Genomic DNA, 27113 nt, shown 5'->3' with positions numbered 1-27113 from the left:
CATGCCACACTCTGAGCAAAGGTACTCCCCATGGAAGCACCTTGCAACTGATGGAACAACTGTTTCCGGTACTCAAAATAATTCTCAGTTAGTGCAAGTGTGGCACACCCCATGAAGACGGAGATGGGGGTGGGAGAAATCCATTCCTCCTTTCTAAGCCATGTTTCTATTGCACTGTGTCTTGCTGAGGGATATTCGTATGCAACGCTTCTACGTCAAGTGTGACTAGAAGGTTGATCTCAGTTGTCTCGTGTATTTCCTCTATGATGCATAGTATGTCAGTAGTGTCTCGCACATATGAGGGACTGTTCTTAACTATAGGCTGCAAAAAGTGGTCGCAAAATCTTGACAGGGGCTCCAAGAGTGAACCTATTCCTGACACTATGGGCCTCCCTGGTACCGGTGTAGTACCTTTGTGAATTTTAGGGAGTGTGTAGAAATAGGGTACTCTTGGGTCCCTCCTAGTCAAGAAGTTAGCCTCTTTCTTCAATATACACCCATTTGCTTCAGACTCAACCGCCATACTACTGATCTCAGTTTTGAGTCTAGTAGTGGGGTCTACGGCGATGGGGGTGTAATATCTGGTATTGTTTAGTTGGCATCTACATTCACGATCATAGTCATCAGTACATTGGATCACGGTGGCACCCCCTTTGTCTTCTTGTTTAATGGGTATAATGGCATCCTCTGCAAGAGATTTAGCTGCTGTTTCTTCAGCATTAGACAGATTGTGGAAGGGCCTAGCGGTGGGGAGCCCTACCAGATACTTTAGTACTGCCTTTTCGAATGTCAATATTTCATGGGGCACCATCCCATTGTTGGGAGTGAAGGTTGAGGGGTTCCTCAGCTCCGAATCATCATTTTCAATTTGTGGAGAGTCATGGAAAAAACCTTCAATCAAATTTTTCTGAAGAATTCCTGGATTTCACAGGTTTCACGTAACCTGTCTGTTCTAGGTGGTGCAACATATCCTAGTCCCTTTTCATTACTCTTAGCTCAGTTTCAGTGTAAGGTCCTGTGGGCCACACTTGTTCCAATTCCTAACAAGGAAGGCGTCTTCTGTAAAATATCAGCCACAGCTTCCTCGTTGAAGCTGAGGCCCTGGTTATCTTCCATATTAAGTGGGTCAAGGATGGGCCCACCATAGAGAAAGTGCAAGAAGGTTCGGGCCAGTAAGTTCAGTTTGCACTATTTGGTAACCTGGTGTCCCACGGATAACACCTGTGCTGAATATATTTACCAAGAAGGGGGGACAGGAGGACTTTTTATTCGCGGTCCAGCATTGGTGCCCTGTCAGATCTTGGAAGCTAGTGGAATGCTGTTCCTCTTACAGTGGTGCCTAGTTAAATAAAATCAGAGAACCAGCCGCCATCTTGAGATAATGGTGGGGGTGGAACCCGAGGAAGGAGAGGGATTTGGAGGGGATCCCGCTTGAGCGGAACTAGGGTCCTCACACACCCAGCAAGTTAGGTGTCATGCTTCATCATCTGGAGCTGCTCCTCATTGGATCGGTACTGCAATACCCAATGAGCACCCACGAAGGGGCTGTTTGTTGGAGATCTTTTGTTCCTTTGCCGTTTGATGAAGTGGGGGTGTGTGGCCCGTGTAAGTGTAGATAAAGTGAAGTGAAGTGGGTGCATTAAAAAGGTTAGATAATCCCAAAAACATTTTTATTCGGGCTGGTTATCCACCTCAGTAAAAACGTAAAGAGTGGCAGCTTCCCTGAAGTGAAAGTTCAGTTAAAGCTATGCTCATCTCGTGGGGCCAACATGTTTCTTGCCTTGTGTTTAGTATAATCAGTGGGAATACTTCAGGACCTAATATGTGAACAGCGAATCTATCTACACTCAGTGGTGTGGCTAATAGCTAACTACCACGGGTAAAAACTACAACACAATACTTCAGTAGTGGGGTTCAGTGACCTAAAGAAAAAGATATAAAAGTATATATAAATATATATCCCTGCACATTGCTGTTACCATTCATGTTGTGGTCACACAGTGTTCACATCACCACTCCTAATGTTCTCCTTTCCATACTTCGAGAGACAGTGTAACGGCGAACTAGACACATAAAAATAGTTAACAAAGTGTATGTGAAAAAGAGGGGGGCATGACTATCTATCCCCGGTGCATATTAAAACATATAGTTGGACACTATCCAGCTACACATAGGAAGACTGGCATTTCCTTGGGAAAGGCGATGGTTGTGAGGAACAATCGCTAAAAACAACAGGCAAGCAAACAGGGTGAGGAGTGCAAAGCTGTACCTGTTAGCGTGGCATATCACATTAAAGGTGGATAAAATGTGTAGTCTGTCATGCTAACGCTCACCTCCCACTGTCGGGAATGTCGCCTCAACCAGTGCGGCGAATCAATGGGACACCTTGGAGCTTGGTGTCCTGTACAACATAATATACAGGAAGGTGGACAGGTCACAAGTTTGTGGGACAGAGGTGCACAGTCAACCTCCTTGTTGTTTCCTGTCTACTCGTATTCATAGGCGGGGTGTCGCCAGGAGTCCAGCCCGACTCCCCCACGCAAAGCCTCACCAACACAGGGAGGTCGTATCCTGACGCTGTCAGTGTATGCGGCCGCTCCCAACCTGTGGAAGCCCTTAGCCGACCATGTGGCCACACGTATATCGCCCGATCTGCCCTCAGAGTGCAATATGTGGGTCCGCTGGAGTGTGGGGGGGCGGCGCGGGTCAGGCAGCGGCTCTACCAACACTTAACCAACAGAGTGCAGGTTAACATCCGAGTTGGTCACAGGCCACTGCCCTATGCGTCGAGAGTACTTACCCGTTCTACGGGGGACCAGGGTGGTTCACCTACCCTCCTCGCCTGAATCGGGATGGAAAATGTCAACTCCGGGCGGAGTTTAAGTACCATTTCCAGGTCACGTCCAAGGAGGGTGGTGGCGTCTAGCCCGCGTGATTCCCAAAACCGCCTAATGCGTCGCTCAAGGCAGTCTGTCGGGTCGACGTGGCGGCCATCTTAGAGTGTCGTGAATATCACTCTATTAAGTGGTAACAGCCCTGTCACTGCGTAGTCATTAAGTGAGTTGGTGATGTCTTCTAAAAGAGTGGATTATGGTAACATGTGCGGTAACACATGAGGTATATCAATTCGGGTGTAGGTCAATTATGGACGACTTCCTCTAACAGTAATAGTAGTACTGTAACCCGTGGTCAATAAATGTAGGTTACATGTTGTATAGGCTTAGTCTTATCTTCATGGCATAGCTTGCTGGCTTAACGGCCATTGTAGTCTGTGCGAGAATACATTGAAGACAATACGGGACCTCTGTGTCCAGTGGTATTCTAGTCAGTAGATGGAGTGCAGATCCCTGTACGTCCTAGGTATGACTTGTGGTGCACGTGGGGGTATATAACTAGTGGGTTACAGCGTATATTGGTTGATTGGGATATAATTTCAACCAGGTGTCCCCATCCAGTGTAATTCACCGTATGTGCCAAATCTTTGGATGGAAGCCCACATACATGCACATTAATATGCTGTCAACCCATGTCTGTTACCTACAGAGTTATTGCTGGACGATAATTGTAAAACAGATTCATATACCCTGTCCAGTCAGTATGGATGTCCATGTATACATACGGTTAGCCAGTGGTCATCTGTTATTCTGGGTCGCCCACGGTATATCATCATTCAAGCCAAGGAAGAATGTGGACAAGCGGTGTATCCATCGTTGTTCTATCCTAAACAGTGCCTGTTGGGTGATCTTAGGATGGGATTCTAGTACCAACCACTGTAGTGATTCGGGGTTATGTCCCTGTTCTTGTTAATGTGTGTACATTCTATTTGTGACCCTTTGGCATCTTATGTTGCTCTTGTGTTCTGTAATGCGGGTCCTGTCTGATCTCATTGTCATACCCACATATCTTTTACCACAAGGGCAATAAATGTGTCTGATAATGCTAGTGTTTTCGGCAATCTGGTCTGATCACAGACCGTACAGTTGTTACAAGGATAGTGCCCGGCGACGGGGGGGGGTGAGGTGCCAGAGTGTTCTCTGTGTCGCGTTCTGTACAGTGCGAGGTCTAGTATGAACAATCCCATCCTTAAGATGTCTTGTCCTCTTGAAAGCGAATCTAGGTGAGGGGATCTCTATCTCACCCGTGTTGAGGATGCCCCAATGTTTCTTAATGATTCCCTGAATGTGTGTGAAATCTGGTGTGTACGATGTGACACAAGTCAGTGACTCGGTAGGGTCCTTTTGTCTATTTTGCAAGAGTGCTTCTCTGGGGTTTTTCAGAGCTCTCTTGGAAGAGTCCCTAACCAATCTTTCAGGATATCCTCTTTGTGTAAGATTTTTTTGCAAGCACCTTGGCCTCTACTTGTAATCAGAGGTGGATCTACAATTCTGTCTGATGCGTAAGAACTGTCCAAAGGGGAGATTGTCGTTGAGGGCCCTCGGGTGGTGACTCTGGTATAGCAGTAAGCTGTTCCTATCAGTCGGTTTCTTGTCCAGGTTGGTGCTTAATTATGTGTGTGTCAGTTGTAGGTTCAGGTCTAGGAAAGGTATATTGGTTTCTGAGTTGGTGTGTGTGAACTTTAAATACTGATTTTGTGTATTCATCCATTCACAAAATTCCTCGCAGGTTAAATGATCACCTTTTTACAGTAAACCAAAATATCATCAATGAACCTGCTCCAAAGGGTGAGATAATAGATATAGGGGTTGTTAGCGTTCCTGATGATGTTCTCGTCGAAGGTGGCCATGTAAAGGCATGCCACACTCTGAGCAAAGGAACTCCCTATGGAAGTACCTAAGCTCAGTTTCAGTCAAGGTCCTGTGGCACAAACTGACCACTAGTTCCTTTAGTTCCTTTTCCCCGTGGTCTGACTCCTGGTCTCCATCGAGTGAGCTGCCTGATCCTGCCAATGTATGCCTTTTGGTGTCCCTCTGTTGCGCCCTCTTCCTCTGCCTAAAAAGGGGTGTTTTCAAACGGGTAGTATTGAGGCTGGCCTTGAGGGTACATGGGGAATTTCCAAAAGGGTGGGTGTGATGGCGACCCCTGGTATGGGGGGTGCATTATTACTCTAATACTGTTTATTAGTGAGCATTTACTACTATACCAGTCCATGAATTACAGAAATACTGATAGACCTGTCTCTTTTTTTAAACTGCATGCTTTGGCAATTCAATTAAAATTTAACATGCATTCTCCCTTCATGCTCAGATGTGTGCTTTGTACACTGGTTAGGGTTTTTCACTCTCTCCTTACTATTGTGTAAGAGGGTTCCTATTGTGGGGATCTGACTGACCTAAAAGAGAGCGTCAGTTGCAGTTCAATTCGTAATTCTCTCTGGACATTTCTTGGGAAACACATTTTTGTTCCTCACCTGGAGTAACTTCTCAAGAAGGCTGAGGTGAATAGTATGATGACCTTTCCTTTCCATCACAGGTCCATAGACGGTGATTCACCGAAATCCCTGAGGAAGCATAAGTGACATCACACATCCTTTAACCCCACTAACATTATAGGAAATGATATCATAGGATCCAATGTCATCCCAAAATGTGACATTATTTAACCTTCAACCCAGATGATATAATATGAATTGTATTACTAAAGTTAAGAACACTTATCAATAGTATTTTATGTAGCATATTAACATTAAACATCAGGGTAGTATCGCCAAGGAAACAACTAAAAACAACTTTCTTGCAGCATGTTTCTTAACTTGAATGTACTTAGGCTTGGACTTTCAACTATGTCATGTGTTGATGGCATATATACTGCTGTGTCATTCATAAACAGAGATATAAGGGGAATAACCAATTCTTATTTATTTTAATCTCCGTAGCATACATGAAAAAGTGCTCACATTATGTACTTGTAAAAACTCTATTCATCTATATGTAAGTTCCAAAGCTGAGGACCACATGTACGTAGATTTTTTGTTGTTGCAAATGGCCCGATTCTGTGAAGCAGGCCATTTGTGACTGCAAAAAAGCCTTTTTGCATAACAGAACCCTGTTTTACAATTATGTAATCTATTACCAAATCGCAAAATGGGCTAGCGATTTGGGATTAGGAAAGGGTGTGTTAAGGGCATAGCTTAACTAATAGTGACTTGCAGTGCTATGTACGAATGTTTTGCGGTTGCAAAATGTTTAGCATTTTACCACCTAATTCAAGTATTGTATTGTATTGTAATTGCATTTATATAGCGCTTACTACCCCTGACGAGGCGTCGAAGCATTTTTTCGGCGAGTAGCACGGTACTCTGGGACCCTTAGAGGATTAATGTTGAATTAGTATAGTGAAACATGCAAGCACATTTTAAGTGGTGGATAGGTTAGTCAGTTATTTGGATTTGGAATGATAGCAGAATGATAGAGGAGGACAAAGGTTTGTATTTATATAGCGCTTGTTGACACACGCTATTCAGGAAGCGCTTTTCTGGCAAGTAGCACGCCACTCCGGAACCCATTAAGGATTAGTGTTGAAAATGAGTATAGTATAAATATGAAGTAATTTGAGTAGTGGATATGTTATTCAGTTATTTGGGTAGTATATTAGTATAGTTGAATATGGAATTTGAGGAGTGAACATGTTAGTCTGTTTTATTGAAAAGGATAGTGGAGGGATAAAAGAGTGAAGGTTGTTTTTTTGTTTGTTGTTTTAGGTCTTAGCAGTAGGAGGAGGCTCTTGGATGAGTAAAAAGGAGTTTTGGAGGGGAGGAGTCAGAGGGAAGAGTTTAGCAAGGTTTGTTTTAGGGGATCGGTATAGTAAAAAGAGGTGTCAGATGATGCAAGAAGGGGTAGAGTGGGAGAGAGTCTAGAAAGGGTTATTTTGGCAATCATAGTAGTGGTATGGGGTTTGGGATAAATGAGAGAGTGGATGTAGAGGATGTATTAATAGCTGTATAAGATGAGAGCTAGGGTAGTGCATTGGAAGGAGTAGTAGAAAGAAGTTTGAGATGAGTCAGAAAGTTGGGATAGAAGATATATTGAGGCAAGTATAGTCTGAGAAATAGGGTAGTGCATTGGAAATGCTAAATTAGAAGAAAGTGGTAAATATATAGATCCATAAGTACATTGAAACTATATAGATACATTATGCATAGTGTTTTGCGTGGTGTACGTTTGGTGTGAGTGTGTTGCTCTGTTTGTGGATGGTGTGGGCTAGGTATTGCTTAGTGGGAAAATGGACAGCATTTCTGGCCCTAGTCCCGACCAGTCTCGAACAGGCTTAAACAGGTAACTGCCCTTGTCCTCTCTACCCTTAGCTGAGACACCCTAAGCCTAGCCTTTTATAGCCCTAGTAATCAGGTGACCCCTTCAGCTAATGGGAGCCCTAGCCCTAACACTATCCAATCACAAAAGCTAGCCCTAAAATCTAGAACCAATAGGAGACCAGGAACTTATAGCCAATCTTATCCCTAGTCCACGCACCCAATCAGTTCAAAAACCCGATCTCTACGTCCAATAAAGGCCCTAGCCCTACCAGTAGTCCCAACCCAAGTCCAAGCAACCAATGGCACAGGTAGCCCTACTTCCAATAGAAAGCCGAATCCTACTCTTAGTCCCAATACTAGTCGAGCAACCAATCACACTAGAAGCCCTAGTCGCTACTTCCAATTAAAGGTCTAACCCTAACCCTAGTCCCACCCTACTCCCAACAACCAATAACATAGGAAGCCCAGGTCCCTACTTCCAATAGAAATCCTAACCCTAGCCCTAGTCCCAACCCTACAATGATTGAATCACAGACCCAGAAACCAATAAGAACCCTCAAATACCCAACCAATGAGGACCATAACCCCAATCCAATAGAAACACCATATGCAACCATCAATCAGTGTACGCATGTACCAACCACTTGCAGACCATATAATGTCCCAGACAACTCAGACAAGGTTTGCTGGCCAGGGAGTTGGAAGATGCTTTTCCTGTTCAGAATATCCTAGGAGACAGACAGGCTCAATCACACTTTGGACTACTGGAGGTAAAGGCCTCACTAACTTGAAATCTAACAATACTGTTTGAATAAAACTTTACTCCCTCTGCTGGCCAAAAAACGAAGTGCACAGGTCCTAGTAAGCACAGTTTAAATAGCTCACAGAAGCACCCTCTGATGTAGAATATCCCTGTTGCTCGGGGGGGGGTGATCAGGGGGGCTGGTTTCACTGGCTTGTGAACACAAAATAGTGGCTGGGGGTGCACTGTTTTAACATGCTGGTCTTAGCACAGAGCAAAGGAGAAATTTGGTGGGAAAACAGATTTGTCACCAAGAAATGAGAGGGATAAACTACAGAGGTTGGACTTCAAATCCCACAATTCAACATGCAAGCAATCATAGGCAGGGAAAACCCACAAGATTAAAACACAAAACAGATGATAAAATAGGCAATCACATGCAGGTTAAAACTACAATTTCAAACTGTAATAATCACAGGCAAGGACAGTAATCACAGAAAGTGGAAATCGTTTTTTAAACAACTTTTGTTTTAGGAAGAGACAGCACTAGTCTGTCTCCTTACCACTTCCTAGACTCTGCTCACTGCAGTCTGGGGCACAGGTAGGCTGCAACTCACAAGATGTAGGTGGTTACCCAGCCGTAAACAGGCAGGGGTCCCCAAGGGACACCTTCCGCTTTGTGAATTCATGCAAGAACGTTTTCTAAGAGTAGGCAGTGGTCTCAGGGACCACTGCCCACTGCCTACAATCTCAGGATTTCCACTTAGTAATTGCAAAAATGTGCTATTAGGAACCTACGTACATGTAGCCCTGAATCCTTTAAGCCAAAGATCTAAGTGGTGGCATGAAAAGTTTTTCAAGCAGTCCATTAATTTTCTGCTGAAAACCCCTTGAATTATAGTTTTTGTACATGATTGTGTATAATTTGTTCTGTTTGAGCCCTGAAAATGTCGATGCCTTAAGAATAGGTTTAGATGGTCCCCTCAGGACATGCAGGAAGGACCTTCTTAGGACACCAAGATAAATTCCAGATAAGGAGCAGTGTTTTCTGCTACAAAGGCACTGCCTTGATCTCCCCATACCATGCACTAGTGTTTTTTAGGGGTAGGCATAATTTGTGTAATTGTGTTACGCAAATCTCCGCTAAACAGTAAAAAATCTCCGCGAACCCGCAGAAATTCCGCGAACACGCGGAATTGCTTGTTTGCGATGCTTTTTTACTGTTCGCAATCGCTGTTTGCGTGCTCGGTGGGAAATATCTTGCGAACACGCATTTTGAGAACGTGAACAAGCAAATCATTTCACTAAATCGCGGAACGCAGAATTTTGGGCAATTTTGCGTCCTCCGCGGAACACGAATTTACCCAAATTCCGCAAATTCCGCGAACGGAGCAGAATTTACCGACCAGGCCTAGTGGTTTTGCCCCCGCCTCAAGACATATGACAATCGTGCTTGTACACTCAGGGCTTTTCTTAAAGTGAAATGAGCTTAACGAAAAAATTTCCAAGAACCCTGATACTATACTTCTTGCCGAAGATTCATAAAAATCTAAGAGAACCACCCGGAAGGCCAATCATCTTGGGTTGTGATTCGATCTTGGAGCCAATCTAAAAAAAAAAGTTGATTTTTTTCTTAAACCTATTCTCAAAGATGTGCCCTCATATCTAAAGGACACCACAGATTTTATCACAAAGATCGAAGGAACTTCATTTGATGAACAGACACGGATGATGGTGACACTTGACGTTGGAAGTGATGGAATTATATCTGGAGGGCAGAGAACATCCCCATAGGGTTCAAAGGTACTGCCATGGGTTATCCATATGCCCCAGAAATGGCTGTACTCTACATGGCCCAATATGAAAAGAGGTTCATTGAAAATAACAACACCTTCAGAGGGAAAATACTGCAGTGGCTATAATACATTGACAACATCTGGCTCCTGTGGCAGGAGAGCCAAGAGGAGTTAAAATCGTTCCATGAATGGCTAAATTCCAGACATGAAGACATCAAGTTTTCAGTTGAGCCAAGCAATAAGAGGATGACATTCTTAGATGTTGAAGTCACTCCCTTTGAAAATCATTTATTAACATCTCTCTTCAGAAAAGACACCGATAAAAACACCATCCTGCATCACTAAAGGGCGCACCCTAGAAGATAGAAAGAGAATCTCCCCTATGGGCAGTTATTGAGAATTAAATGAAACTGTACACTGAAATAAGACTTTGAGGAACAACCCGCCACTTTTTGTAACGAAGATGGGCTACCAAAAAAGCTGCTAAGACACTCTACTAAAAGAGCTAGGTTTACTCCTCGAGAAACCTTACTGCAAGTGAAGGAGAAAAAGACCTTAGAAAGACTAGTTTGCGTGTCAACATTTAGTCCAGACGCAAACAAGTATAGACAAATTATAAAAAAAAATTTGCACCTCCTTGAAAACCTGGATTGTCCTTCCCTAGGCCACTGTTTGCTAAGAAAAAAAATCAAAGTATTGGCCAGCAAATTGTACGTGTAGATATCACTTTGCCCAAACAAAAGAGTGACCTACTAGCACAATGGAATTTAAAATCTATAGAAGGCCATCACAAATGCAGAAATTGCGTGGCCTGTAATTCTACCATAGAAGGTACAGAATTTGTCAATAATGGTATCAAATGGAAACACTAAGAATTTACTAACTGTAAAACAAAGAATATAATCCATGCGATCATTTGCTCTTGAAAATATATATATAGGCAAGACCAATCAGCAAGTTAACACTCGACTCACACAACATAGATCCAGAATAAAAAAGAAAGTTGTAACTGCCCCTATGGTGGAACACTTTATTAAAAAGTCCCACGGTGAGAATCAATTTAAATGGACAGTTCTAGCTGTGATTAATCCCTTAAAACGAACACTGGACATAGACAGCTCCAAAAAGAAGCGCATTTAATATTAAAATACAACAGTGCTATAACAGGATTGATTAGCATGTCTGAGTTGTCTAAAGCTTGAGAACTATATTGCCCACAATGCAACTGATGTGTTCTATGCCGATAGTATCGCTGATTGGCCAAAATCGTGTAACTACATTTCCCATGCTAAACTTAGCAGGAGCCACATTGCTATAGAGACGCCATTGAGAGGTGAACTGAGTGCTACCACAACTAAGAGGAAAACACTTGTAAATGGATTGGAAATTGTACGCGCTAAAGAGGTGAGCATATGCTGGTAGAACAATACAAACGATATGTAAACAAGTTCGAAGCTCTGAAACTGACCGCACTTCTTGATATATTGCAGATAAATGTGAGTGCAAGTTTGTGAACGCTGGTTAAAGACGACGAGACGTTCACGCGACATCTTCAATTAGAGGTAGGATCAACATACGATAAAACTGCCAAATAAAGATAAATATATCGGGCCATATTACCAAGGTGAAGTATCGCCACTTTTTCGGCGAATTGTGCCGAGAAAGCAAGGCACCATAAATAACTTAAATTGTTTCATGTTATTTATCCACTACAGAAATCACCAAAGCTGATTTAATTTACAAGCCCTGATGATTATCCTAGTACTTAATGCCTAGGATTTGAAACGCGTCTGCATACGTTCAAACACAGAGGATTGACAAATTAAAATACATCTTGTGAATTGAGGATAAAAATTCCGTTTCCTGAAAACTTAAAAATGGAAACTTTGCCTGTGTATTATCTGATACCTGATTTGACAGTAAAGAAGTTCAGGAACATAGTCCTAGTACATCCACCAATTCGAGTGGTGTAGTTGTCATTTTTTGCTTTTCATGTAAATGTGGCATGTCATGTATGATGTCAGAAATGTATGTTTTTGTGAATGTAATATGTTTTGAAGTTATTTATTGTACAATTTAAATGTTTTGATATTTGTCTTTTTCATGCTGAAATAATTAATGTTGTGTTATGTTATATGCAGTTTTCTAACACGCTCAATTACTGCCGGAGTATCCTGGCGCGGAATCCTGAAAGGAAAGTGCAAAAGTCCATAGCAGACAAAGGAGCATCTAAAAAGCGATTTTAAACAAATAAGTTTTCAAAGCTTTTTTAAAAAGACCAAAGTTCAGGTTAGACCGCAGGGGCAAGGGGAGACCATTCCAGGCGGTCGCCACTCTAACCACAATTGACTGCCCGCCTAGCCGAGATCGCCGAAATCGAGGGACCTGCAACAGATGTTGGGTGGCAGAGCGCAAAGGTCGATTGGGGAGATAGCGGCAAAACCTTTTCATCAAATACGTAGGGCCATGGCCATAAATGGCTTTATGGGCCAAAGTAAGTATTTTAAAGGTGATGCGCTACGGCACTGGCAGCCAATGAAGCCTCTGCAAGTGGGCCCGAACGCTCATGCGACTTGAAATGTTGCATAAAAGTCTGGCTGTAGCATTTTGAATGACCTGGAGGCGCCCCACCAGATAGGCCGGGGACCCACTTAACAGAGCATTAGCGTAGTCAAGGGGCGAGAGAATTAATGCTCTGGCCACTGTCTCTCTCGCTGTGGATGGAAGATAAGGAAAGAACTTCCGCAGAGCTTTCAGGGTGCCAAAGCATCCACCCGTCAGTTTCTTGGTGTGGGCCTCAAATGAGAGATCTTCCCGAACCAAACTCCAAGATTCTTAGCCGGGATGTTAACAGAGCAGGGCAATGGAAAGCCGGCCGGCCAGAGTGCTTCTCTAAATCGAGGGGGAAACTGACCGTACAAGAGAATTTCAGTCTTATCCTCATTACATTTCAGCAGGGCGGCTGCCAGCCAGTTAAAGACCGAGGACAGACAGGACCGAATCGCACCTGTGTCCAGGTCAGCGATGGGCCACGTAAACAACAGCTGCGTGTGACGTCGGCATAGGCTATAATTTTGGCCCCTAGTTGTTCCGCCATCGTAATCAGGGGGGTCAGATACACATTAAATAGCAGCGGGGTCAACGTTGACCCCTGAGGGACCCCCGTTAAAAGTGGTTTAACTGTTGATGAAAACGGGGGAAGCCATACCTGCTGAGACCTGGATGAAAGAAAGGAACTCAGCCAGTCCAGGGCCAAACCCGAAACGCCGATATCAGCAAGGCGAGAAAGAAGGAGCTGATGAGGAACCGTGTCAAACGCGGCAGAGAGGTCCAATAAAATTAGAGCCGCTCTGCCGCCGTTGTTCAAACAGTCCCTAATGGCTTCGGAAACCTCAACCAATGCTGATTCCGTGCTATGAGCGGCACGGAAGCCAGATTGGGCAGGGTGTAAAGCCCCAGATGATTCAACAAAAGCGTTTAATTGCCGAAGAAGCCATTTTTTCACAGACTTTAGCCATAGCAGGGAGTAATTAAATTGGCCGATAATTAGCGGACAGTGATGGATCTAACCCGGCCTTTTTAAGCAGAGTCAGAAGCTTAGCCTACTTTCACTTGACCGGAACAGTGGCTGACCTGAATGAAAGGCTGACAATGCGCGAGATCTCCTGACCCACCGCCTCCACGACTCCGCCAAGAACCTGAGCAGGGCAGAACCCGACTTCAGGGATTTGACCACCGCTAAGGTGTCATCTGCCGAGGGCGGCGCAAACTCCTCGAACATAGGGGAGGGGGCCCCGGACACTGGTGGGGGGTAAAAAATGCCACCAGAGCTCAAAGTAGGACTGATGGAACGAAGACTAGCTTGAATCCTCGCAATTTTTTGCTTAAAAAACGAGGAAAGTTTCTCGCACCAGGCTGCCGAGGGTGGCACAGTTCGTTGCTCGGCACTGGGGGAGAGGAAACTATTAACAATACTGTTGTTATTAGCCTCATTGATCCTATCCGCAAAGTACTCACACTTCGCTGTTTTGATGCAAGCATAGTAGTTCCACTGTGCCTCGTGCAGGGCCTCCTTGGCCATGGGACAATACGTGCGGTGCCACAGCCTCTCCAGCTTTTTACAGGCGAGTTTAAGTTCTCGCAGGGAGGGGGAGAACCAGTGTTTGGAGGGAGATGACCGGGGTCTGTGACTAGCATTCCCCTTGGAGGAAGAGACCACCCCCGCCGAAACCCAAAGGTTAAAAGTCTGCACCGCATTGGCCAGTTCATTCCCCAACACGGGCCGACTCCTGCACAGGGAGGCAGACAGGGTGTGCAAATTAATCTTCTGAGAGCACCACGGCAATAAAGCCATGGGAGTGATTTTGCCGGCGGACCACGCAAATCTGATCAGCCGATGGTCAGACCACGTGAGAGCTACCGGTGAATCAACCAATAAAAATGATGAATACCAATTAATGATAAAAAAGGAAAAGGTATAAATAAAATACTGTTACAAACAATAAGTAAGGTGTTTGTTTATAAAGCTAAAATTGTAATGCTTTGAATGAATTTGAGGTACAGGCCTACCCCTATTGCTTGACTATGTTACACGGCCCAGCCTGCACTTCGTCCCTTGGGCCTAACTCCCTTTGTTTCTTCAAATGATTACACAGGGCATGACCTAAACCAAACGAATGTAAGCGAGGTCTAGAGGCCCAGATATATCTCTCTCACCTGTGGGTGAAGATGTCTGAGAATTCATCCCTTGTACAAATACCATCAGTGGTGTAGCACCAAGAAGTACCAAACCCCTGTGACAACTGCGACCGTCAAGACAGTTGAACTTTCAAGAAAGCTCCAAGTGTTGAGAAAAGCTCAAGAATGCCTGAGGAGCAGCCCCACTGCAACGCAGGGTGGGCACCTGCTTGTTTGGCAGGGGAGTTTGAGATTGTCGTGAGTAAGATCAAAGCAGTAAGTTCCACACAACCACCTTCGCTGCAACCACTCGTGCACATAGGGAAGAGGTGTGGCGCCGCGGCCAGGGCGACTGACGCTGGAATCTGGGGACCACGGTTCGATCCCCGGCTCCGGCGGCAGGTTAGCCCAGCACCATGTGACTCTGGGCAATAGCTCGCTTAATCTTCCCGACGGCCCCCAGCGCCTAGAGACCCTTACGGGTGATTGTGCGCTTTACAAATGTGGACTTTACTTTACTTTACTTACCTATGTACAGTAAAATATAAGTACTTTTTATCACCTAAAACTAAAGTAAGTGCTGCAGAGCTTAGGTCAGGTTCAGGTTGGAGTTATTATTGTCACCTGATTTCTGTTGAGTGCTGAGTCTGTCCTGAATATGCCTTGGACTGTTCAATTTCACTACTCTTAGGATCAAGTGCTAATGGGGTGTACTTGGTGATCAGTTTTGGGTCTTACAGTAAGGTTAGGCCCCTAGCCAGTGGTGTAAAAGGCTCTGGTTAATACAATATGGGCCAGATGTAGGTGGCTAAATACCAGTCGATAATGCCGAAATTCAGTAAATTTCAGCATTACCGACCGGTATTTAGCCATTCCTAATGTAGGTGAGGAATCGCTAAATAAGGAATCGCTAAATACCGATTCCTTAATACCGATTCCTTGTTGCTCTTGCATTTAAGGAATCGGTAAATTCCTTAAATGCAATGTAGGAAGCACTTTAAAGAGTGCTTTTGGGCCTTAAGAAATCGGTAATTACCACCAACTTCAAGTTGGTGGTAATTACTGCCTTCCTTTAAAAAAGCAATTTTTTGCTTTTTTTAAAGTGCCATGTGGCACACACCCATGCCCTAAGGGCATGTATGTGCACCATATGTGCAGACATGCACATTTCAGGGGTGCAACAGGGTGTCCTTTGGACACCTTGGCACCCTTGAAATACCTCCCGGTATTACTGATACGGTAATACCGAATCACTAATACTGAATGTCTTCACATTCATTCCTATGGCCTCCAAGCCCATAAAAAAGTAATCGGTAGGTATTCCTTATTACCGAATCTCAATTACCGATTCGGTAATAAGGAATATTAAGGATTCCGTTTTTTTTACCGAATCTTTACCTACATAGGAAATACCGATTTCTTAATAGCGGTAAAATTCGCTATTAAGAAATCGGTATTTCAGATTTACCTACATCTGGCCCTATGTGCTCAGTACCCGAAACTCCTCAGGAACCCCTGAATAAGATCCTGCAGCCTAATTCTCCAGTTTCACCTATGGTGTGCGCATAGCCTGGACCACATTGTATTACATTTGAGGAACTGGACTGTCTTAACCATATCCTATGACATTTACTTTACTCCTATGTTCAGGTCCTCAGTCTAGGACCAGTGGTGCTGGTGTTGCCCAGATGGGTATTTCTAGACCTCATCCTATAAAATCCAAGGGATTGGTGATAATATGTCATAAAGGGATTCTTAAAGCTACTGTCAGCATATGGATTGTGACACCAGTAGCCCTATCATCGCTGCCAGACTGGTACTACTGTGATCAAAGAAAAGATGTTATCTGCTGCATGCCTAAAATAGCTCCTGCTGAGTGCATGACAAACCTGTGTATGCCTATTGCTGGTTTCCCGTATAGTACCTTTGATGGAGCCTCCAATGACCTGCCTGGTTAGGTCTGTGACAGCACTCCAACTGTTGCCCTGATCATTACTGGTTACGTAGCACAATCGTGCAAGATTTTGGCCGGTGACGATCTGGTATGATTCTGGAATCTTTCCCAGAACAGCGATGAAAAAAAGGAAGACAGTGCCTGTAAATTCATCGTAAAGGGGACATGGGTTCATAGAGCGATGTTTCTTCAGGAAGGCTGTGTCGATTGCCTTCAGGTCTCCCCACTGTGGAAAGTAAAAAAAAACAGCAATGAGTGTGAGATGGTCATACCTGCAAAGTTGTGACATTTTACTCATAGCTTTTTGTTTTTTATCCTTTCCCTACTCTAGCTCTTCACTAATCTTTAATTTGTTCCCTTTATTCTTTACCGTCCTTTTTTCTGTTTTCTTTCACTCAACTATTTCTCTTTTTCTTCTGTTTTCTAGTCACTTTTCTAACTCTGACTTTATTGCTTCCTTTTGAAACATTTTTCACTTCTCCTTTTTTAGCATTTTTTTACTAAATTTAAAAATAAAATTGGAAAGAAACTTATGGGGAAAACAGAAAGATTCATTTACCAATCTTTCTGTCGGTATTCCAAATTTGCTTTGTTTCCCATATGACCAGCACTGTACGTCTTTGATTCAGGAGAAAGGCTTTAGACATTCTAGATTTGTCTATGGTATGTTAGTGCCTTGCTTTGGTGCGATCCCTATGCGAGTGCACATCACCTTGCAGGGTTTCAAGATCTCCTGTTCAGATAGTGGGTACCGCCTGCGCTCAATGCAGGCCATTAAAGGTGCTGACCGGCACTGGAGCTTGACTATTTAGCCTCTTAGGAGCTGGCAGCACACACTGGGGAATAGCAGGAACAGTGACAGGGAGCTTGGGAGTGTCCTGAGACCTAGGTCTGTGCTCATCCTCTCCCCAGGTTATTAGTCAGATGTCAACATCCTGAGAGTCACCAACCTTAAGGAAGTTCATGGGCGCTTCCCCATGGTTCAGGCACTCTGGTTCTCTGCGCTGCTTGCAGCCCATCTGCACTACTCAAATGGATATTTTACACAACCCCATCTCCCACACTTCTACCCTCACTTCACCCGTCACATCATCCTACTCTTGCCCCCACACTGCTATGACATCATACACTGCCCTTAACGCCTTCATTCACTCATGCATTTACCAATTCATCTAGTCATCCATCCATGTACTCACTCTTCCATCCATGTAGTCAGTCAGTCAAAATTCTTTATTTTGCTCTATTTCTGTAGCATATAAAGTACATAAAATATAAAAATCATTAATCAATATATGACAAAATATAGCAGCAGGATTAATATAATTTGTTCCAAAATGCAATATAATAAATGATTACATTAAAAACCGTCCAGAATAAAAACAAATACATTTCTAAAAACATTAATCCATTTAATTAAAATTAGTAATGCAATAATTTCATCTATGTAGTCAATCACTGTCTCATTCCTTCATCCATTAATACATTGAGCCCTGGTAGTGGGGGGTCTTTGCCTCTGGTGTCCTGAGGTCCATCCTAATATGGTTTAGCAAACTGAGCCAAGTACATCCCTACCCACTTGATTCTCAGGGTAGTGAGGGAAAGCAGTCAAAGACTTCTCAGGGAGATAGTGAGGTGGGTAGAGATTCAGAACTCAAACAACAGACACCATAACCCATTGTTAGTTTTAGTAAAAAGAGAAGCACGTTTATCTCACAGCAATATGAAATACTACACACAGCAATGGTGGTTCAGATACAGGGTTCTATAATAAACAAGAATTGGCATAGCCAATAGGTCTCACTTTTGGGACCTTATAATTATTTAGTTTTGCAGCACAATATCCTTGATGCAACATAAGCTGTTGCATGGCTAAACCTTGTACCTTATAAGTGTTTAGCCATGCAACAGTTGATGTTGTTGCACCAAGGATATTGTGCTGGATAACTAAACACTTATAAGATCCCAAAGGCGAGAACTATTGGCTGTGCCAATGCTTGTTTAGTGATGTTGTGCAGCATGGATAAAGAGGCTCCCCCCATTAAAATAAAGATGCTAATATGCAGTCACAGCAGCTGTGTAATTTTGTAGGTAAAAGCACAATACATGAACGCACCTACAGCGTGCGTGTGAAGTTTTCTTTTTTTTTCATTTACTGATCCAAGTTGTACTCGTAAATAAAGAAAAATAAAGCAGTGGCAAAGCTTTTTTTTTTAAGGCGGGTGGAGGGAAATAACGAAAGCTGGGCTCAGAAGTAACACGGAAAGTACTGGTGCGGGAAAGATCATAGAGGATGGCGGCTGGACAAGCAGGGCGAGAGAGAGCAACGTGGAGCACGTGAGAACAGAAGCACACAGGAGAAAGAGAGCAGCGCTGAACGGGTAGAAGCACACAGGGAAAAAAGCAATGCGTGGGAGGTGAAGCACACAAGGGCAAGCACAACACTGAGGGAGTGGCGGAGCAACATGGAGCGCGGTGGAGTGGCGATGGATAAAGAGGCAACCCCCCCCATTAAAAAAAACAAGAGTGGCTGGGAAACTGAAAGTACGGCCGGCCAGCCATGAATAATTAGGGGAGGAGAAGCCGCAGAGCGCACGCTGGGAGAAGCCCTTTGATGTGGTGGCGGCCGTGAAAAAATGCAATTAGGAGGGAGGGAGGGAGGCTGATGCGCGTGCTTGTTTGGTCACGTGATTCTTGTGAACTCGAAGAAAACCGCACAGAAAAAGCCATAGTTTGACGAGTATTTTGACCACTAGAATTCTCTCCTTTTCCATTCCTGAGGAATGGGAAAAGTCGAGACCTAAAACCAACTACAGGATTCTAGCCAAATTCTACAGTTTTCATGCCAACTACAAGGTTTAGGCAGGAATTTAGCACAGGTTTGAGCTCACACGCAGGCTGTGCAAGCTACAATTTTGTTGAATAACCTTAGGTCAGTTTCAATTTGTCTCATATCTGAGTACATAGAGCTTACACTGCCAGTTGCTGATCTCTCTAATGCATAGGCTTATCTTTCTGAGTCCAAGACACAGGGGCATATTTACAGCGTCAATTTTTTCTTTTTTAGTACCAAATTTACAAAGTGATGCTAGAGCAACTCGGGTCATCAGCGAATAAGCTTTATTTGGTTTGCCAAAAATCATCAAGCGTACAAATACAAGTACATGTTTATAGTTAAAATACAATTTGTACAATATAAAAGATAAGTGGGAAAAAAGGCCATTAGCATTTCTCACATGTTTAAGAGATCTAATAAAAAAAAAATCAGTTATAATACTTCTTCTAATATTACATCTGTGAAAATCTAGCAGAGAACTATTGTATCCTTACTTAGCTTAGTGACGTGCAGCATTATAATATAATTGAAGAGAGTTGCACAAACCCCAGCTATCGGAATTCAATTCTAAGACGGAAGTAATATACTCTTCCTCTTGCTAGAGTACAATCTTACAGCATGTATCCCAAACATGGGCTAAAAACCAACTTAGAGAAAAAAACTATTGTTTCAGAGGTGTCAGTTAAAAAAAATTATGTATGCAATTTTATAAGAATTAACCTTCAGGTTTAAACAGAAAGGGTGTATCCATTTCCTGCGGGGGCTGCACTATTCTGGGCAGAAATACAAAACGTGCTCCCCCGTCTGAGAAACTTCACCACAGGCAGGGCATTTGTCTGAATTTTGCTCCCTTGCCCACTTGCTGGTGAAGGTTTTTAGTGGCAGGCCCAACCGAATTCTCACAAGCAGATTTTTTGCTGGGGGGGGAGAAATTATATCAAGGAAAACTTCAAACTTTGTGCTAGGTTCGAATTAAATGAACAGATGATCTAAAGAAGCCATTGCTAGTTGTTGATCATGCAGGAAGGCCCTATACCTGTTTTTGAGTACAGCAACTTCAGACTTTCCGATTTTCTCCAGACTAGCCTAGATTCTGCTTAGTCCCATTCTCCTACACCATGTTGAAATGTACTGTAACTGTAAGGGGTCTTGAGGGCACCATTGATCTTCATCAAATCCCTCAATGTGCTCCTATATTCTATTAGTTCTGGGGTAGACCTGATACTAACCCAAAACATCAAAGTACTTAATTGTGCCATACAGCTGGTGGTGACATTTTAAAGTGGAAGGGTGTAACATTTTGGCCGAGTGTTTATGTTGTGAGTGAAGCGAGCAAGCCCGACCAACATTGTGGAGGGGTTTGTGGGGATTCTACACCCGATAATTTATTTCAAATATAGTGTTGGCAAATGCTGTATTATGAGCAAATTTGAGAAAGCATTAAGTTAAATATCATGCAAGGAATTCCAGGTTAATCACTAAGGGGCATATGTAGGTAATTTCAATTTTGCGATTCTGAAAATGCGATTTTCTGCGAATCGCATTTCAGAATCGCAAAACATGATGTAGGTAAAAAATTTCTAAAAAGTAGCAATTACCAAAAAAACGCAGAAGTAAAGAGCGATTACTCAAATAGCGATTCCTTATTAGCGAATTCGCTATTAAGGAATCGCAAAAACGGAAAAAAGCAATTCAGGTGCACAATGATGACATCACAACCAGGAAGTGTGACTGCCCATGCTGCACCTGATTGCCTGCACCTGTTCCTGACTCATTTGCTGCCTGAGAGACTGTGAGGGGGGAGTGTGGTTTTGTCTCTGCATCACATAGAAGCTGAAATGGATTCCCAGGGTGGGGACAAGCAGGCAGAGGAACACAGCAAGAAGAGAAAGAAAAAGTGCTCTGAGAGGGAGCTTGAGGTGTTGACAGAGGAGGCTGTGAGGCAACATGACCTCCTGTTTGGGAAAAGCTCACTCCAAGTTCCTGAGGCCAGGAAGAGGAAAATTTGGAGTGACATCCAAGAAAAAGTCAATGCCATAGGTGTAACCCACCGCTCCACTGAGGACTTAAGGAAGAGGTGGTACAACATGAAGCAGAGATCAAAGGAGAGGGTGGCCACCAGATTGGCAGAGGCAAAGGCGACTGGAGGTGGGACCTCAACTGCACCAGAGCCGACGCCCCTGGAGGAGTGGCTGATCTTGACAGCTCAGAATATAGAGACACCAGACAAGGTAAGATACATGCCAATATCCCCAAAACATACCCATCCCACTCACAGCCCGAAGCACCCATGCATGAGTAGAAATCCAGTCCATGTGTTCAGGGTCACCCAGAATTGCATTATGGGAAATGTAGTCCCATGCACTGAAACTTGGTCCTGTGACACATACAAAGGGTACATAGGGAACAGTCATACTAGCAATGTGCAAAATAGACAAGTAGTCATGTCATTAGTAGTATCAAGAACTTTAATGTTAAAAAAAAACCTGACACACAACTTGTGTGCTATTAATTTTACAGCTGGACCAACAACACAGGACACAGTGGCTGAAGTGGTGGAGACAGCTACAGATGAGAACCGGGCAGGGCAGGAGGGGCAGGGTGCAACAAGGGACACATGATCAGCGCCACCCAAACGGCGCAGACTTGTTCAGGCACTACAACCAATGGCGTCAGAGTCAACAGATGCTGATGAGGACTCACAGGCTGCTCCAACCCAAATGCCAAGGCAGAGCACACCACAATCCAACGCACCAACCGCAACCGGCGGTGGTGCAAGACGCAGGGCACGGGCCACCACTAGCAATGCCTCCTCGGGAACACACTTGGTCCTTGCTGGCCTGGAGGGCAGCATGTTGCGTGCACAGCGCCTGCAAGGCAAAGGGATCATGTCAATTCAGCGCCAACTAGCACAACATAACGGCCACATGTCAGAGCTGAGGCTTGGGGTGACTACCATCGCACAAGCTTTGGAGGCTAATTTGAGGGAGAACAGAAGGGATAGGCTGGACAGGCTCAGGGAACAACATCGCCTACACTCCCACCTGGAACATTTCACTAAGGCTTTGACCGGCCAATCTACTGCAATCTCCATGCTAGCTCGGAGATGCATCAGCATGCAACATGAGATGGCACACTGCTGCCAGGATGTGGCTAGGGGCCTAGTGCAGGTCACGCATGCGCTAGATCAACTACGTGCTGTAGTCACCTGTGGCATTGGAACACCAGGGAGCTTGGACACTGATGGCCAGTCCAGCAGGATCACCACGACTCCACAATCACTGCTGAAAGGTGCCGGGGTGGGCGTCAGGCCAGAGCATGGGAAGACAACAGTGAGGCTAGTGCGCAGCCAGAAGGAGGGGCAACAGGGCGTGCACACCGGAGGTGAAGGGGCGGCATGCACCTATGGCATTTTGTGAGGCAACATATGCCATAAGGACTAACTGACTCACAACTATGATGGCACTGTGAGGACAATAACATGTGCTACCAACATACTTACAGTCACACTGTGTGACATTAGTTAACCTGCTGTTAAGTTAATAAACCTATTTTCTGTATATCATCATTTGGCATTGTGTTCTTATTTCTCACCTAAAAGTAGTTCTGTGTGATGTCATCACGTCTCAGGCACCCGGCAGCTGCCCCGGCTCCACCTACACGTCTGCGTTGGGGAGCTGGATACTCCTCATCTGATGTGTCTGCATCCGTCAGATCCACTGGGGTACCTTTCATGGTAGCGATGTTATATAGCATTGCGCAGGCCACCACAATTTAGCAATACGTCTCCGGGCTGTACTCTAGGGTACCTCTACTCTTATGGAGGCACCAGAAACAGCTTTTGAGAATTCCGAAGGTCCTCTCAATGGTAGATCTTGTGGCTCTGTGGGCACTGTTGTACCTCCGCTCTGCTGCTGTGGCTGGATTGAGGTAGGGTGTGAGGATGTAGTCCCGCACAGCATATGCACTGTCTCCTGCAGGGATAAAGTAGGTTGATGTTTAGTGATATACTGCCAGTTCAGACATTTCATACTAGTGTTTGTGTGTGCCATGCAATTACCTAGAATGTATCCCTCTCCAAACTCGCCATTTGTGAGTCTGTGATGTAAACCACAGTGTTGGAAAATGAAGGAATCATGAGTGCTTCCTGGGAATTTTGCTACTATATCTGTGATTACATGTTTAGCATTGCAGACTACCTAGATGTTTAAAGAATGATATGATTTTCGGTTTCTGAACACATACTCATTGTGTGATGGGGGGACAGTGAGACACGTGTTCTGTCTACGCAGCCAATCACGTGGGGGAATTGAGCTATTGGTAAAAGTCTTGTTTGGTCTGGTCAAGTTCCTGCTGTGTGTTTGGGAATTTGATGTGGTGATGCATCCTCTGCATCATAGCATTAAGGAAAGCGTGAAAAAAGAGCGAAAGTGCACTCTGGGAGACCCCTCCTGCTGCGGCTATTACCCCCTGAAAGCTCCCTGACCCTAGGAGGTGCAGTGAGCACAACACCTGTATGTGGGTGGGAATGGTGTGTGCCCTGTATGTGGGGTGCTCCAGCATGGGTGTCAGCTCCTCTATCAGCTCTAGGATACTTTCTGGGTGCAGCCTGTAATGCACATGGATGTCCTCCTCAGTGCGCTGGAGGAGGGTGATGCGTGTTCTGTAGATCCTCTCCTGGCGTCTCCTTCTCTCTTCAGCCTCTCAGATACGCAGCCTCCTGGCTATTACATACAGGCCAGCCATTGTGAGAAGCCACTTTGGCATTGTGGGCTTGTTTAATTAGGTTTCACCTGGTTACCACCTGTTCTGAGTTGGTGGTATTTGAGAAGTGCAAATTAGCGAATCTCATAAAATCGCAATTTGAGATTTTTACCTACATAGCAAATTGCGAATTCGCAATTTGCGGGACGCTTTTTGCTATTTTTGCAATTACTGGAACGCACCTTGCGAATTCGCAATTTTATGTGCAGAATCCATGACACGCAAAATTGCTAATCGCTATTTTTGCGAATACCAATTTTGCATGGCAAAATACTTACCTACATCACATCACACACTTTTCTGTGAATCCCAGGGTTTGCGATCGCAAAACAGCTACCTACATATGGCCCAAAGTCTCTTTGTGTGATCCTGTACCTCAATTACATTATCTGCAGAGATTGGAAGCGCTTATGCAACTGAACAATCCCTTTCACTCACATTTTTATATGTGACTTAATGGCCACTTACCACATGTGCTTATTCGTACAACTGCACCAATTGCACTAAGTGAGGATATATACAGCTCTGAGTGGAGCCAAAGCCCCACTCTTTGTATTGTGTAAATATAATAGGTGCTGTTCCAGCCAGATCTAAAAATGTTATATCATCCTCAAGCTGTGGCTACAAAGCAGAAGCCTCCGAATTTCGTCCGCACTCTACAAAAAAAATCCTTAAAACGTAACACTAATTCTGTGTAGCAGCTTGCTTACGTTTTAGGGATTTATTTATTTTGAAAGTTTTATATAGCGCGAACAAGATCTTTGCAGATATCAGAGCGCTTTACAGAAGAAGGTTATAGCATGTGAGTACATATCAATTGGGGTGGGGAAGGTACAAGTGGGAGCATAGTTGGACTCAACAGCATATTCAGGTCAGACAGATGCATTCAAATACAGATACAGATACATAATAATGATACAATTAGGAATATATACGTATAATAATACCACTGTAAGATGCAGACACCCTATCTTCGTCTGGCGTGTAAATATATGTGGTAGCAATCGGTGCATCCAGGTGAGGAAAAAGTGGAATGTGTAGGATACAATTAGGAATATATACCTATAATAGTATCACTGTAGAATGCCGACACCCTATCTTCGTCTGGAGTGTGAATATATGATGTAAATATATGAGGTAACATCGGTGCATTACAGGTAAGGACGAGTGAAATGTGCAAGATCCAACTGGGAATATAATGCCCCTGTAAAAAAAATACCCCTGTGAACATATAATATAATAGCATACTTTTAGATATTAGAAATAGATATTTTCACAATTCCTCAAAGCATTCCTCTTTATTTCCAAGTGAATGTGAGTCTCTGAAGCCAGTTATTTCACCTGCACCTCTATTAGGCCTGGAGGCCTCAGGCCTGTACACGAGGCTCGAGAAGAAGTGGGCTTTGACAGAGAAATCATTTCTAGAATGTTTGTGCTAGCAATTAGTTGTTACCCTTCTTGTCAGTAGCTGCCTGCTGTATTTATTAGCCTGCACACTACCTGAAGTCCTAGGGGAATGGAGTCTGCCTTTTGAGATGAAAAGGAGATCACCAGTGACATTACACAAGCCTAATTTTTCTTTTTTTAGGCACTGGATGGATTCATTTAGGCAATGGGTGAATTGAGTGATCTGCCAAGGATCACAGGATGCTGAACTGACGGCCGGATTCAAACCGATCCCCAGATCCGACGTTGGCAGTTCTAGTTACACACACACAATCATGCACACTGGCAGACACAGTCATGCACACTGCCACTCACAGACACAGTCATGCACTGCACACATGCTTTCAGTGATGCGATACACAGACTGACACAGCTATGAACACACAGAATCAGGCACACAAACACACACGTTATTAATAATATTTTACCTTTGGACAGTTGACCTCCGCACGATCCTTCCTCCGAGATTCTGTCCAACAGACTTTCTGTCTCCCATGGACCGACGCCACAATCTACGAGAGGATGCTTGTCCTGGCCTGGAACACGTGCAGCAGCTCTATCAGATGCAAGGATAGGGCTGGAGGAGGGCCCTCCTTCTTTATCCTGGCTTCTGGTAGGATATGGGGATGAAGAGTGACAAGCCCCACCGTAGCCTCATTTGCAGACATGCTGCACTGCACGAGGCAAGTGCTTCATTGTGGTGTTGGGGCCCTAGGCCCACATGGTGGAGTAAAGCATGACACAGGACACCAGTTAGGGGATAGTAGATCTGGCCACGAGCACGTGCGCTCTGGCTCTTTTATTAACAGCGTCACCTGACCCAGTGACGTCTGTGGTGGGTGGGTGTACAGTGTATGGTTACACTGCAAACAACTAGACTGTGTCCTGGCAGGACACTACATTCCTCCCAAACTTTAATGAAAGGAAAAACAAATGTCCAACCTGCAAGAGAACAGAACAATAACATTTGATAGCCCCAACAGATCTTCTTCAGGCGATCAGCTGGGAGAATGTTGAAAGTTCAAGGATTACAAAGTCAGTCAGATGAGCTTCACCTCGGCGGTGTACTTCAGATCATCCGTGTCTTGCTGTGTTGACGCTTATATACAGTGTTCATCACTTGGAGCATTGGGAGCAGGATGGGTGTGACCCTAGAGGGGTCTCGCAGGTGTTCCTAGTCCAGTGGATGACAACGCTTGTTGGTTGTAGGAGACGACTATGTCACAAGGGGTCTTTCTTTGGATTTGCTGATCTTGATGCCTTCACATCTCCGTCCGGCCAAGTAACTTCCGACTTGCCTTCCTTGCCAGACTCCTCTCTCACTGGAGCCTCGAAGACTGGCCTCTCCTGCTTGGACTCTTCTCTCACTAGAGACGCTGGGAGGACCCTCTTGCCGGACACGATGGGACCGGGTGGACCGTGCGGGCTTCGCATGAGCCGCGCAAAGGCGTCGCTGCCGAACTGCCAACGGACTCACCGCCAAGTCTCTCATGATGTCCTCGGGGGTGTTGATGTCATCCGTCAGGATGGTCTTGCCGTTAGGACATGGGTTCAGTGTCTTCAACAGACCGTTTCTCGGTGCCAGGTGTTTACCTGGGGCCTTCATGCTTCCTGTTGCCTGTCGTGGAGCTGCCGCTGCTGCACCTCTCCCATCCGGATTCCTCTCTCACAGGACATGCGGCCGAGGCCCT

General features: G+C 44.5%; 1 protein-coding gene across 1 annotated transcript in view; it reads right to left on the bottom strand.

The window, feature by feature from the left end:
* The window catches only part of LOC144790793 (sialidase-4-like), a 293689-nt gene that overhangs the window by 207247 nt on the left and 59329 nt on the right, over positions 1-27113 (bottom strand). The window contains exon 3 of the mRNA XM_078665480.1: positions 16350-16605. Within this exon, the coding sequence (XP_078521606.1) occupies positions 16350-16605 (256 nt within the window). The remainder of the gene's footprint in view (positions 1-16349; positions 16606-27113) is intronic.

Source organism: Lissotriton helveticus, chromosome 11 (assembly GCF_964261635.1).
Source record: "Lissotriton helveticus chromosome 11, aLisHel1.1, whole genome shotgun sequence".
Classification (NCBI taxonomy): domain Eukaryota; kingdom Metazoa; phylum Chordata; class Amphibia; order Caudata; family Salamandridae; genus Lissotriton; species Lissotriton helveticus.
Note: the sequence above shows the minus strand (reverse complement) of the source record. Positions and strands in the feature narration are given on the sequence as shown.